Source organism: Ceratotherium simum, chromosome 15, assembly GCF_057802395.1.
Source record: "Ceratotherium simum simum isolate JZ-2026a chromosome 15, ASM5780239v1, whole genome shotgun sequence".
NCBI lineage: Eukaryota > Metazoa > Chordata > Mammalia > Perissodactyla > Rhinocerotidae > Ceratotherium > Ceratotherium simum.
In genome coordinates, this window is record NC_141914.1 from 12,481,338 (window position 1) to 12,492,818 (window position 11,481).

The 11,481-nt window shown below is 42.1% G+C and overlaps 1 protein-coding gene across 8 annotated transcripts; it reads right to left on the reverse strand.

Moving 5' to 3' along the window:
* Positions 1–749: 749 nt before the first annotated feature.
* On the reverse strand, positions 750–10,627 carry DPPA4 (developmental pluripotency associated 4). Of its 8 annotated transcripts, none has more exons than XM_087439566.1 (9): positions 10,504–10,627; positions 9,929–10,081; positions 8,748–8,810; positions 8,511–8,670; positions 7,337–7,497; positions 7,200–7,250; positions 6,666–6,975; positions 5,153–5,348; positions 750–2,262 (listed from the first exon to the last, which is right to left on the reverse strand). In XM_087439566.1, the coding sequence occupies exons 3-9, from the start codon at positions 8,808–8,810 to the stop codon at positions 2,232–2,234; spliced, it is 972 nt and encodes a 323-aa protein (XP_087295692.1). In that variant the 5' UTR covers positions 9,929–10,081; positions 10,504–10,627; the 3' UTR covers positions 750–2,231. The 8 variants fall into 8 exon arrangements, with proteins under 8 accessions (XP_087295692.1, XP_087295698.1, XP_087295696.1 ...); XM_087439572.1 differs by having other exon boundaries at positions 6,882–6,975; positions 9,884–10,081; XM_087439570.1 differs by lacking the exon at positions 8,748–8,810.
* Between the last annotated feature and the right edge of the window lie 854 nt (positions 10,628–11,481).

Consider the following 11,481-nt stretch of genomic DNA (forward strand, 5'->3'; position numbering starts at 1 on the left):
CCTTAGGGCTGGGGCCCGTAGATGGGGATGTGGCCACTTCCAGTGTTGCTTCCTGTCAGGGAGTTCACAGGCTTCCTCTGGGCAGATCAGTTCGCCTCAGCCAGCAGTGTCTTGGCAGGACCTCTCACTCGAGCTGTTACTGCAGCACCGACTCTTGGAGTTTTCCATGTCCCTTTGGAGCCAATGGAAATTTGGAGGGCTGGCTCCATATTTCTCACATCACCATCCCTGTTGCACCTCACGCCTACACACACACGCACACACACATGTGCTTGTGGGCACAGACATATCTGCACGGCAAACATCAAGATCGTCATATCACAGGGTCCCTTTGCCATGGAATTCATCTGAGGCACATGGAGTATATAGCTCCAACTTGTTTGTGCCTCTTCCTTGTAATAGTATTCTAGGAGCATGGGAGGGAGACAGTGAGGGGGGATAGATTAGGGTGGTTAAAATTTTATAGAATTTGGGGGATGATTTATGAGGATTAGAATTGAGGAATAAATGTTAACTTTAGAGATTTCATTTTGCCAGGGGCAGGAAAGAGGGGTAAACAAACCATCTCTAGAGAACTTTATTTAAGTGTGTTAGAACCAGGAGCTATCTACAAGCAGAATTAGAAAGCAAAGTAAAATTCTCAAATTAATGAAGAGAGGAAGGAAATAGAACAGAAGCTTGAGCAAGCCAATAACAATAGGGATAAAGTTAAAAAGGGAAACAAAATTAATAATACACATACAATAAGATACAAGGAATAAAATGTGTGTATTATTTATTACACTGAAAAATTCTGACTACTAATGAGTAATTGATGAGGAGTCATTGCAGGGCCATGAAAATATCTTGATCAACAAACTTTCCCCTCCATTTTTTAACATTTATTGAGGATTCATGCCTCTAAATCAGTCTGTATCATGATGGCTACAGAGTTTCCAACTCCACTGCTCCTTCCAGTCCATTTTGTAGGGGGAAAAAGTCCCCATAATCCAAAAGTCTATAATAATAAAACAATGTTCGAAACTGCCAGGAAAACATAAAACAAGTGAAAAACATCAGGTCTTTTCTAAGACTTGCAGGACCATAAATTTAGGAAGTACACAAAAAGTTAAAAATGAATCAAACTCATCAAGTTGCATACATTAAATATGTACAGCTTTTTGTATGTCAATCATACCTCAATAAAATGGCTTAAAAAAATCATGCAAAAGAAAATCATACTTCTTGGCTTAATCCTACTGAGCTAAGAACATTAATAATTTACATGCAATTAATATGGTCTCCTAAATACAAGAGATGAATTATTTTATATACACATTTAAAATTCAATATATTATATATTTATGATTTGGAAGTAACTTTATTTATTTATTTATTTTTTTTTTTTGTGAGGAAGATCAAGCCTGAGCTAACATCTATTGCCAATCCTCCTGCTTTTTCTTTTTTTCCCCAAAGCCCCAGTAGATAGTTGTATGTCATAATTGCACATCCTTCTAGTTGCTGTATGTGGGACGCGGCCTCAGCATGGCCAGAAGCGGTGCGTCGGTGCGCGCCCGGGATCCGAACCCGGGCCGCCAGCAGCGGAGCGTGCGCACTTAACCGCTAAGCCACGGGGCCGGCCCTGGAAGTAACTTTAAACATTTATAAGTGGCAGCAATATACAAAACAGTTACAAGTGAAAATAATACGGGCAAAGTGTCCTATGTTTTTATCCCAGACACACCAAAAGTTTCAGGTTATTAAGAAAACTTGGATAAAGCTTGTTTTGTATAGTAAGAATGTGTTTTTGGGAGTAGGGAGAGAATAAAAGCTTTCCCTTTGGCTTACAATACGCAGCAGTTTGAAGTCATTAAACCTAGAATTAGGAGGCAGCAGCCCCTCAAGGAGTCAGAATTCTGAGGGGGGAGATCCAGCACGAAGCACACTGCTCTTTCTTCATTCAACCCCTTCACAATGCTCTGTTCAGGCTCCCACTGTAACTGGAATGAATGGTCATCTGTGAAATGCTTTTCCTTTTTAAAAGGTCAAGAGCCTCTGTATCCCAACCCATGAAGCCACAGGCATTGCTGGGGGTCTGAGGGTAACATCTGCAGCTCACTGGCCTGTGCACCTGAAAGCAGGAGGCGTGGAGGGTGTGGAGCAGCCCAGAGTTCAGCTGTCGGTGGCACCATGTTGATTGTAGTCGCCCTTCTAACATTAATGGCTGTACCCTTTGTCCTGGTATTGTAATCTCATTGGAGGCTTTTCATTAACACCTTATTCCTACAAAGCAAAGGAAATGTTTGTTTTAAAAAGATGAGAATCGAGAAGAAATATCGAGTTACATCCTTGAAAATAGCCAAGAAACCCACTGCTGGAATGCCAATGAAATTATCCTTAAACTTTAGAGTTATGAGTGACAAGCATGTGGCCATGTCATCAAGGAATGACAATCAGCCAGGTTATCACATCTCTGTGATATGTTCCCGTCCTGTGTAGCCCATGGGCAGGAGAGGCCCCAGAGTGGATCTTTTTATTATTTGCCCAGTGGCCCACGTATGCCGTTAAAGGGCTAGCCAAAGTGGCCTCAGTTCTACTCAGCTTGCTTGGTGTAGAGAGCATTGCGGCTGGAAGGACAGCCAAAAGGGAGGAAAGACAATGCACATTTGCATACTTCTTCCTACAGGAGATGGTGACTGTGCCAGGGCCCAAGGGGCTGCCACTCCCGGCTGGGGGAGGGGGAGTCTAGCCTGAGGGACCCATTCACTTTAGCTCTGCCAGCTGCCCTAGACCTCTAGTGTTTGGTAATCATGACACCAAAGGTGGGCCCCCAGCAGGCCATCAGGGAGCTCAGGATGGTTCCTGAACAACTGAAGGGTGGGGAGATGGACCCCTGGGAGCCAACTGTAGCTGCACCAAGTCTCCCTCTTCAGAGATCATCTTCTTTCTATCCTCCCTTTCCATAGGCCCCTCTCCCAAGCTAAGCCCAGAAGCATACGTAGGCTCACCCTTTGCGATACAAAAGCAAGGAAAATTCCTTGTTAAGCATCCTACTGCTTCACCTCTCCATTGTACTTTCAGAAAATACTTCCCATCGCAGTCTACTTCTCTCCTCCCCTTATTCAACCAGCACCAAATTATCTGCATTCCTTACTGCTTTGAGTCTCTGATATTATTCAAACAAGTATATTATTCGTACCTTCTTCAGTGTCATTTGATCTTGCTAAGATAAATTCCCCATGCAAATTCTCCCCATTGACTTCATATTGCAGCTTTTCTTTTTTGTTTCTTTTCTTTCTCCGTAACATGACCCTGAAATATTGCTGTCTCTTGAAAACTTTTCCTCAGCCCCAATGCAACTCCCATTATCCTTATCAATGTTTAAATCACCACCAAATAATTATCTAGAGGCTAGATTTCTCTTCTAACACCTACAAAATGTGCTAGGCACTTTAAACATAGGAAAAACTGAATTTTCCCAGAAGAATTTTCTAATAGATCTTATACTCCAAATATATTTTATATCCTAATAGATCTTACACGGTAATAGACCTTATCCCTCCATGGCAGTGTAAGCCTCAATCCATTTACTTGCTTAAAGCCCTTCAATGGCCCATCACCCAGGGATGAGCTGCCTGACTTCTGACTCCTTGTCCCTTCTCCAAGTCCTGGAAATTGTTTGGGTTCTCTATAAAACTAAACACAATAGTGTTTTGGAATAAAAGTTCCTTTACAGGCATATAAACTTCTTGTGGACTTCTTAACTTTAATATACTGTAGGCGACCTTCACATACCTTCTGGTCCAATTGGCTCCTCATATTAGAGATGTACAACTGAGGCCCAGAAAAGTTAAGTGTCATGTGTAAAGTTATCGAAATGGTTGCCAGTAGAAATAGGACTGTGGTCCAGCACTGCTCTTTCTTGTGCCAAACAGTGCTGCTGCATCTGCTTCTTCAAAACAACACTTCTCCCCCCTCCCAGTTTGTCAATTTTGGTAGCTTATTTTAATAAAAATATTTTCCATCCTTATTTAGATCTAGAAATCTTAATTAGATAGCATAGTTTATGCAGAGAACAACAAACTTATCAAGGCCCTTCCCCCAGATCTATGCCTCATCAATCATTTTCTTTAAGATGTTGGTTTCAGTTTGGCTTGGAACTTAAATTATAGAGGAAAGCCTTTCATAGCCTTCCTTCTGTTCTCTTCATAACCGTGCTTCCAAAATTGGTTGTTTGGGGATTACAAAGATATTTCATTGATCACATCACATAACTAATAAAATCTTTCAAAAGAACACCATTGGCTGCTAGGTAAACTCTAAACTTCCAACATTCAAAGCTTACTATAATTTGACCCCAAACTAATAATATTACTTAACATTTATAATGCTCAATTTGAGCCAAAATTTTCTTGCATACATTGTTTATATTTCCATCTTCATGACTTTGCTCAAACTAATCCCACTTGGTGAAATAATTAATACCCACAATTTTTTTTGAGTGCTTGCTATGTGGCAGACACAGTGCTAAGAACTTTACATACATTAACTCATTTAATTTTCACAATATCTTCAGATAGGCACTATTATACCCATTTTATGTGAGAAAACAGGCTTATTTTTCACTAAATACTGTCACCGAACCACATGCAATTTCTACGTTGTTTTATGTTCTTTCACAGTCTTGGCAACGGTCCCTATCCTGAAAAATGACCCTACTCCTCTCTTTCCATCTAGTTAATTCTTTCCTTAAGAAACCTCTCTGGTACCAGCCATCACATGGTATTACAGCTGTTTACATACCAGTCATCCCCATTGACTGTAGGCTACTTAAAGGAAGGGGTTTCTTGCTAGTCATTATTTCTGTGTAGTGCTGGAATATAGTACATGTATATGTACTATACATATATTATATGTATACCTGGAATATAGTAATTATACAATGTTTATTTCTCTAGAATTATGGGTCTCCAAGTAGAAGCATTAAGCCCTGACATACAAGTGCTCTTTCTTCCTAGGAAGACACTTACCTGAGTAATAATTTTTTTGAAACTCTTGACTCATAACTTGTGCTTGAAATGCAGGGCTGACTAGATTAATACGTATCTCCTCTCTCCCCCAACTGAAAACCAGGTGCCCACTTTTAGTTTGTAGAAAAGCACTAGGTAATTACCTATGAACACATTTGGGGCACAACATATTGTCCTCCAGGTACGGGGGTGGAAAACTGCTGTCAGGTAGCAGGAAGAGGGCACACACTCTCCCCGGCTTTTCAGGAACCCAGGCTTGTCCAGCATGAAACTGCAGGCGCACCCAACCCTCCGCGCCTGCAGGGAGACTCTTCCCGTGGACCACGCACCACTTGACACCTGCGGAAGGAGACAGAGGTAAAGCGTGAGATCAGCATGACCAAACTCTAATGTTCGAGACTGCATCACGGCCTTTGATTCTGCTCTTTCTCAAGTGCCAGCTCTAGGATATGAACCCTGGAATCCTAACTTAACCTACTCTGTCTTGTTCCCCTTTAGAAAATAATGCAAAATAGTTCCTGTTAAAACTTAAAAAAGAAACAAAAAATAAGAGTTAGAAGTGGTGTAAGCTGCACATGCGGAGGATAGTGCAGGGGAGGCAGAACTTGACCTCTACCCGGCTTAGGTTTTCAGCTGGGACTCTTTAACAAGATTAACAGGAGAAAAACAGTTTATGAACACGTGCAGGGCACACTGCAGCCAACAAAAACTAAGTCAAAATGGTGGCTTAGAATTCCAGCTTATATGACATCTTCGACAAAGAGCAATAAATTCGTAGAGAAATGACAGGGCAGAGGAGAGCAGATTTAGGCTCCCAAAGGCGGCAAACGTGGGAAGGTCAATACGTGAGAGCGAACTAATGGAGTAAGGTTTGTTTGTAGGTTCCTTTGGTGCCATCTCTCCATTGATAAAGAGTCTGTCTCCAGCAAAAGCAGAATTTATAAGCTGCCTTTAGGCAGAAAAGGGGGAGCTTTTTTTTTCTGCGTTTGCTGCTTCTTAATTGCCCTCAGTTCAAAATAATTTTTATGTCAGAGACCTATTTTGGGGTGATGTGTTCTGGTTTCCTTCACTGGAAAGGCTAAACTGAGTGATCTGGGAAGGCCTTCATGAAATGGTTCAGGGGTCTCAATTCTTAGCAGGCATTGTATTATGTTAAACAGTTTATGGTCTTCCTTAATTGTATCTCCCGCAATTCTTACAACAACATTATCAGGTAGGTAGATATTATTATCAGTCTATTTTACAATGAGGAAACTGAGAGCTAAACAACTTGTTAATGTCCCTCACTTAGATGCTAGAAGATCCCTGGCTTAAGCTCAGGCAGTTGATTTTAGAGCCTGCCTTTACTTTTTAATTTCTTAAAGGGGAAAGAAATGATGCCAAACGTATTGCTATCCCCTCCTGATGACATCAGTAGCCTAGAGCAGTGGTTCTCAAAGTGTGGTCCCTGGGCTGCCTCATGGGCGGTGCCTGGGAAATTGGTAGAAATGCAAATTCCCAGGTCCTACCTCAGACCTGAATCAGAAACTTTGTGGGTGGGGCCCAGGAATTACCAGCCCTTCAGGTGATTTTGAATATACTGGAAAATTGATCAGAAGTGAGTAGTAATTAAACTTCCTCATCTGAACCAGAACCAACTCTTAATCCTGGGCTTACCATAGGCCTCTTGTCTCGATTCCACTGCGTCCATCTTCCCTGCCCTGGCTGCAATTCTGCTCCAGGACGCAAACACAGCATCCGGGGAGGAAGTTGTCACCACAACAGTCTCAGCTCCCTCAAAGAGAGCAGTAGACCCTTGGAGGGTGTGTGCCCCCTCCTCATGGGGAGCAGCCCCTTCAGGAAGACCAGTCCCAGCAGAAGAAATCTTTTTACCACAACTTTCCAGAAACGATTCTCCCTTGTCCATCATCAATTTTCTCTGTGATCCTGGCAGGATCTTGGCCTCCTTTGCTGTGACAGGAATGTTCTACAAACAGGATTTGAAAGGTGAAAGCGCTATCAGAAGGACAGCCTCATTTGTATTACTCTTTGCTCAGAGTTGGTGAAAAGTGACGACAGGGGGATGTGGTTCGTCCTTAGAAGGAGTAGAGGGGCTGACACAATTCCTCTACTTACTGTTTGATGCTAAAATAGGTAATTAGGATGAGAACTAAACCTTCCACTCTGCCAAATTTTCTACAAATTACTCACCTGTTGATTGGGATAAGCATATTCACAGAGTCGCTTATATGCATCTAATTTCTGAGAAAAGAGAAAAATGAATTAACAATGAAAGTAAGATCCCTACCCTTTCTCCCAGCAGCATCGTCTCCCAACCCGGCCCTCACCTGGCCTTTGGTGCTCAGTTTCAGTTGTTGGCACCAGGCTCTCAAGGTGTCTCGGTGAAGCATGTTGGCTGGTGGCAGTTTAGAGGGTAATGGAGGAATTGGTGTCCTCTTCCGAAGTCTTACATCCTCTTTGTCTTGTTCCATCTTTTGAGGACAGCAAGCTGAAGGAGAATGGGATGAAACCAGTGCAGTCACTTTTAGCTCTCATAGTCCAATCCCCGTTGTACAGTTCAATGACTTGCCAAGACCACAAAACCGCCAAAGGTCAGAACCTCAAACCTAGGACTTAATATTTCTGAATTGCACACTTTTTGCTTCCTAAAACTCCCCACCACTGATACGCACTTGCTCCTTTGTGAGCTCTGTAACCCACAGGCTCCAAGGAGGGTGCACTAGAGATTGCACTTCCAATCCAGGGAAATGGTAGAAGTTGTAGACCTGAGATCATAAATATTCAGTGGTGCCTTGTCCTCTCACCATAAAAGAAAATAAACCACCCAGCAATGCCACACACACCCCACTATTACCCATAATTCTGCCAGCCTACCTGAGTCAGGGCAGCACTCCAGTCTCATTGCACACAGGTCTCCTGCTGTGCCTCACGCACACTCAGCATTCAAGGAAGACTTACAGAACACACCTCCAGAGAGGACACAACTATGACGACTACACGGTAGTCGCTAGGGTTTACTGAGCCCACATTACTAGTCAGGTATAGTGAAGGTGTTTTATCTAATTATTCTATGTAAATTATAACCCACCTTCCACCGGAACCTCTGACTCAACATGGTAGGTATTATCCTCACTTTTTAGAACAAGAAGTGAAGTTTCAAGGATGGGATTTCAAACTTACATTGGTCTGTCCCCAAATCACTGCACTTTGAGATCCTTAACTCCATGCAGTGAGTGAAGGCAAAATGATATCAGAACCAAAAATGTTGTGGGATTTGGAGACAGGAAGAAATCAGTGTTAACAGGGGTGACCAAAAGAAGGCTTCAGGGAAGTGAGATTTAAACTAGGCCTCGAAGAAATTTCTTTTCTTTGAAGAAAATTCTGTAGGATTTACAGAAGAGAGGACGAAATTTCTTTCCTACTTTTCCTACTCCTTCAGAAAAATTCCTCAGGCCTCTTAGACCTGAGGAAATGAGATCCGAGGACTTGTAGACCTCTTACCTTTGTCATCCTTCACAGATCTTTTTCGTTTGGTCCCCTTCATGGAGGCTTGTTGTGCATTTGGTTCACCAGAAGCCTGCTGTTCCTCTTCGGGTTCTACTGACTGAGGTTTCGACTTGCCAGTCATATGTTCTTCCCCTGATTTCTTTTTGGAATTCCACTGGGGATTAGAGGCACCAGTCAGTCATTCCTCTGGTCCCACCCACCACACACACTACCTGCCTTAAGATAACTCACATCCAAGGCACCAAGACAGTCAGCGAACTCCGCTGGCGGTGTGGATTCCTCTCTGGGTGTCATCTTAATGCCCAAGATCGGGAAGCAATGATGGGGAAATGGGAGAAGAGCAATTTAAAAGTACAAAAAAAGACAGAAAATATGGATACAAACAAAAGAAGTAGAAGAAAATAGGGTCTGCTTTGGGGGAAGTCGTTACATCACCCATGATATCCATCCTCTCTCACCTGGAAGATTTTCCCCCATTCCTTCACTCTTGACCTCTTTCACATAAGTTTCCTATACTATTGCTGGAGGGATGCTATCAGACCTTTACATCCATTCGAAGATTTATTGTTCTTAGCGTAAAGATAGAAAGATAAACAAATGTCTTTCATATAACCCACCAGCCTCTTCTCACACTACTCTCCTCTGCCCCAAGCTCCAGTCAAAGAATTTCCGTCCTTCCCAACCTAGTTACTTTGGCCTGAAGTGGTATCACTCAGCTCCACCCCACCCCACCCTACTTCTATTTACATTCTTAAATGTTACTCCTCCTCCGGAATTCACTTCAAGCGTTCATCTCTAAACCCTTTTCAGTTTTTACAGACCAAGTCAAATCTACTACCTTTTGCCTCATTCCCACCACTGATCAGTTGCAATTTTACATTTTCTTGTGTCATTTGGTCAATGCCTATTATTCCATTTGATTGTAAGCTTCACAAGGGCAGAATTTCTTTCCCTTTCATCATAGGCACTCGATAAATGTTGGTTAATTGCATCAAAAGAAACAAGAGAACAGTGGGGATAAAGTTGTTTGTACAGAGAATCTGACATTTGTTGAGCCTCTCTCTTCTATTAGGTATTGTTTGACACATTCCTTATTTTCTTTCCTTTAATCTGCACAGCAATCTGGTGACAGTTTGTTTTTCAGATGCAGAAGCTGATGCCTTACATAACTAAGGGCGCGCAGATAGGCACGTTAGATAGGAATTAAATCCCAGATCAACTTGCTCCCAAACCTAATTCCTTTCCATCATCCCCAAGGTGGGAGTACTGGACAAATTAACATTTGTATGGCATTTTTACATTTCTATTGCAGTTTTACATTCGTATTCAAATTTTACATCTACATAGCCCTTACACAAACTACTCACTTTTGGGTCTCACAAAAGTCTTAAAATTGAGAGTGCAAAAATGACCTGGTTCTAGGAAAGAGACCCTGAGAGTGTTCAGGTTTCCCAGGCAGGGGAGTTCAGTTCTTCTGGAACAAGCCTCAAAGCCTCTCCACCTCTTGTTTCTGTCTGCAGTGCTTGTCAAGATGTCTGGCTTATTATTTCTTGGCCCTAACGACCCTGGGAAAAGAAGATGAGTTCAGACTCAACACATTTGCTTTAGGATCTGTGTCTGTTGAAGGGAAATTAAAGGGTCTCGTTCTTTCCCCGACTCAGCTCATACCCCTTCCTGAAGTCTTGCCCTCACCTCCTCCTTGCCCTGTTACCATTTCCTTCCACCCCTGATACTGGATTCTTCTTTCTGATGGGATAAAGCATCTCTTCAAAACCAAAACAGGAAACCCCATTTCTTATTATTTCCTAGCTCCAATATAACAGGTTGCAGTCATATCCAGGACTTTACTTTTTTTTTTTTTTAAAGAGGAGGAAATTGAAGGCACATTCTTTTCTCCTCAAAAGAAGGATCAAGTGTGCTCAGGGGAAGAGAGGAATATGAGGAGACTCACAAGGACAGAAAACAAACCCACTAAGATTGTACTTACCTGCTTGCCTTTTGCATTCTCCATACTCAGAAAAGAAGTCAAGGTTGATAAAAAGAAAGTTCTGCTTACTTCTGAAATGGCCCCTGGCCCAAGATTGCTCTTTTAAAAGTCTCCTCCCACTTCCTGCCACCCAGAAGGAACTCTTCTTTTTCTCCTCCCCTCTGTTCCCTCCCCCACAATTTGTGAATGCTAAATTTGTGTACTGTCTTATTCACAAGGCGACTATTGTATGAATGAATTAATACTATTCCTGGCCCTTTTCTATGAGCTTTTAAACATAATCATGTACAGGGTGGTTCAGGTGACATTGGAAAGTTTAAAACTCCTTCAGAGAAATTCCAAGAAGAAAAATAAAAATTTCCAGAGACTTGTGAATAGGATGTGTGAAAGGATTTAATGATAGAACTTGTGGAAACAATAGGATTCCGGACCAGACTGATGGCTTTAAGAAAGCAAAGCTGTTTTCATGTACCATATACATTCCATTTCTTAAGCAAGTTACTCTACCAATTAAAACTCCAGCGTTCCGTCTGTGCTAGTAGTAACTAGCACCTTCCCATCTGCCAACAAAGAATTATAGTAGTTTTTAAAGTCTATTGAGTATTTATGTACCAAATTCTAGGCTTAAAAGCTCACAGCCATTATTTTATTGTTCTCCATTTTATAGATGACCAAAGTATGTATAACATCGTATTGGTCACTTGCTCAATAGCACAGTGAGAGAACCAGAAATCAAGTGTAGGTGGACGGGATTCTATCCCTCGAGCCCTAACCTACTGACTCCCAAACAAGGTCCAGATTCTCTCAAAAATAGTTTCAAAAATCCCTCCTTCTCAGATCATCCTCCCTGCCAAACTGTCAGGATTAGAGATGGGAGGGGAAGGAATTTCCTGGGTTAAGAACCAGTGATTGTGAGATTCAAACCTTTGTCAGATTACAAAGTCTGTGCTGTTTTTCCTACATCTCATTGCTTTGCCC

Coding starts and splice junctions, on each gene's coding strand:
- DPPA4 (XM_087439566.1), bottom strand. CDS start 8,810: ATGACACCCAGAGAGGAATCCACACCGCCAGCGGAGTTCGCTGACTGT. Junction 8,671..8,747: donor ACTGTCTTGGTGCCTTGGAT/GTGAGTTATCTT, acceptor TCTAATCCCCAG/TGGAATTCCAAAAAGAAATC. Junction 7,251..7,336: donor AACTGAGCACCAAAGGCCAG/GTGAGGGCCGGG, acceptor CTCTTTTCTCAG/AAATTAGATGCATATAAGCG.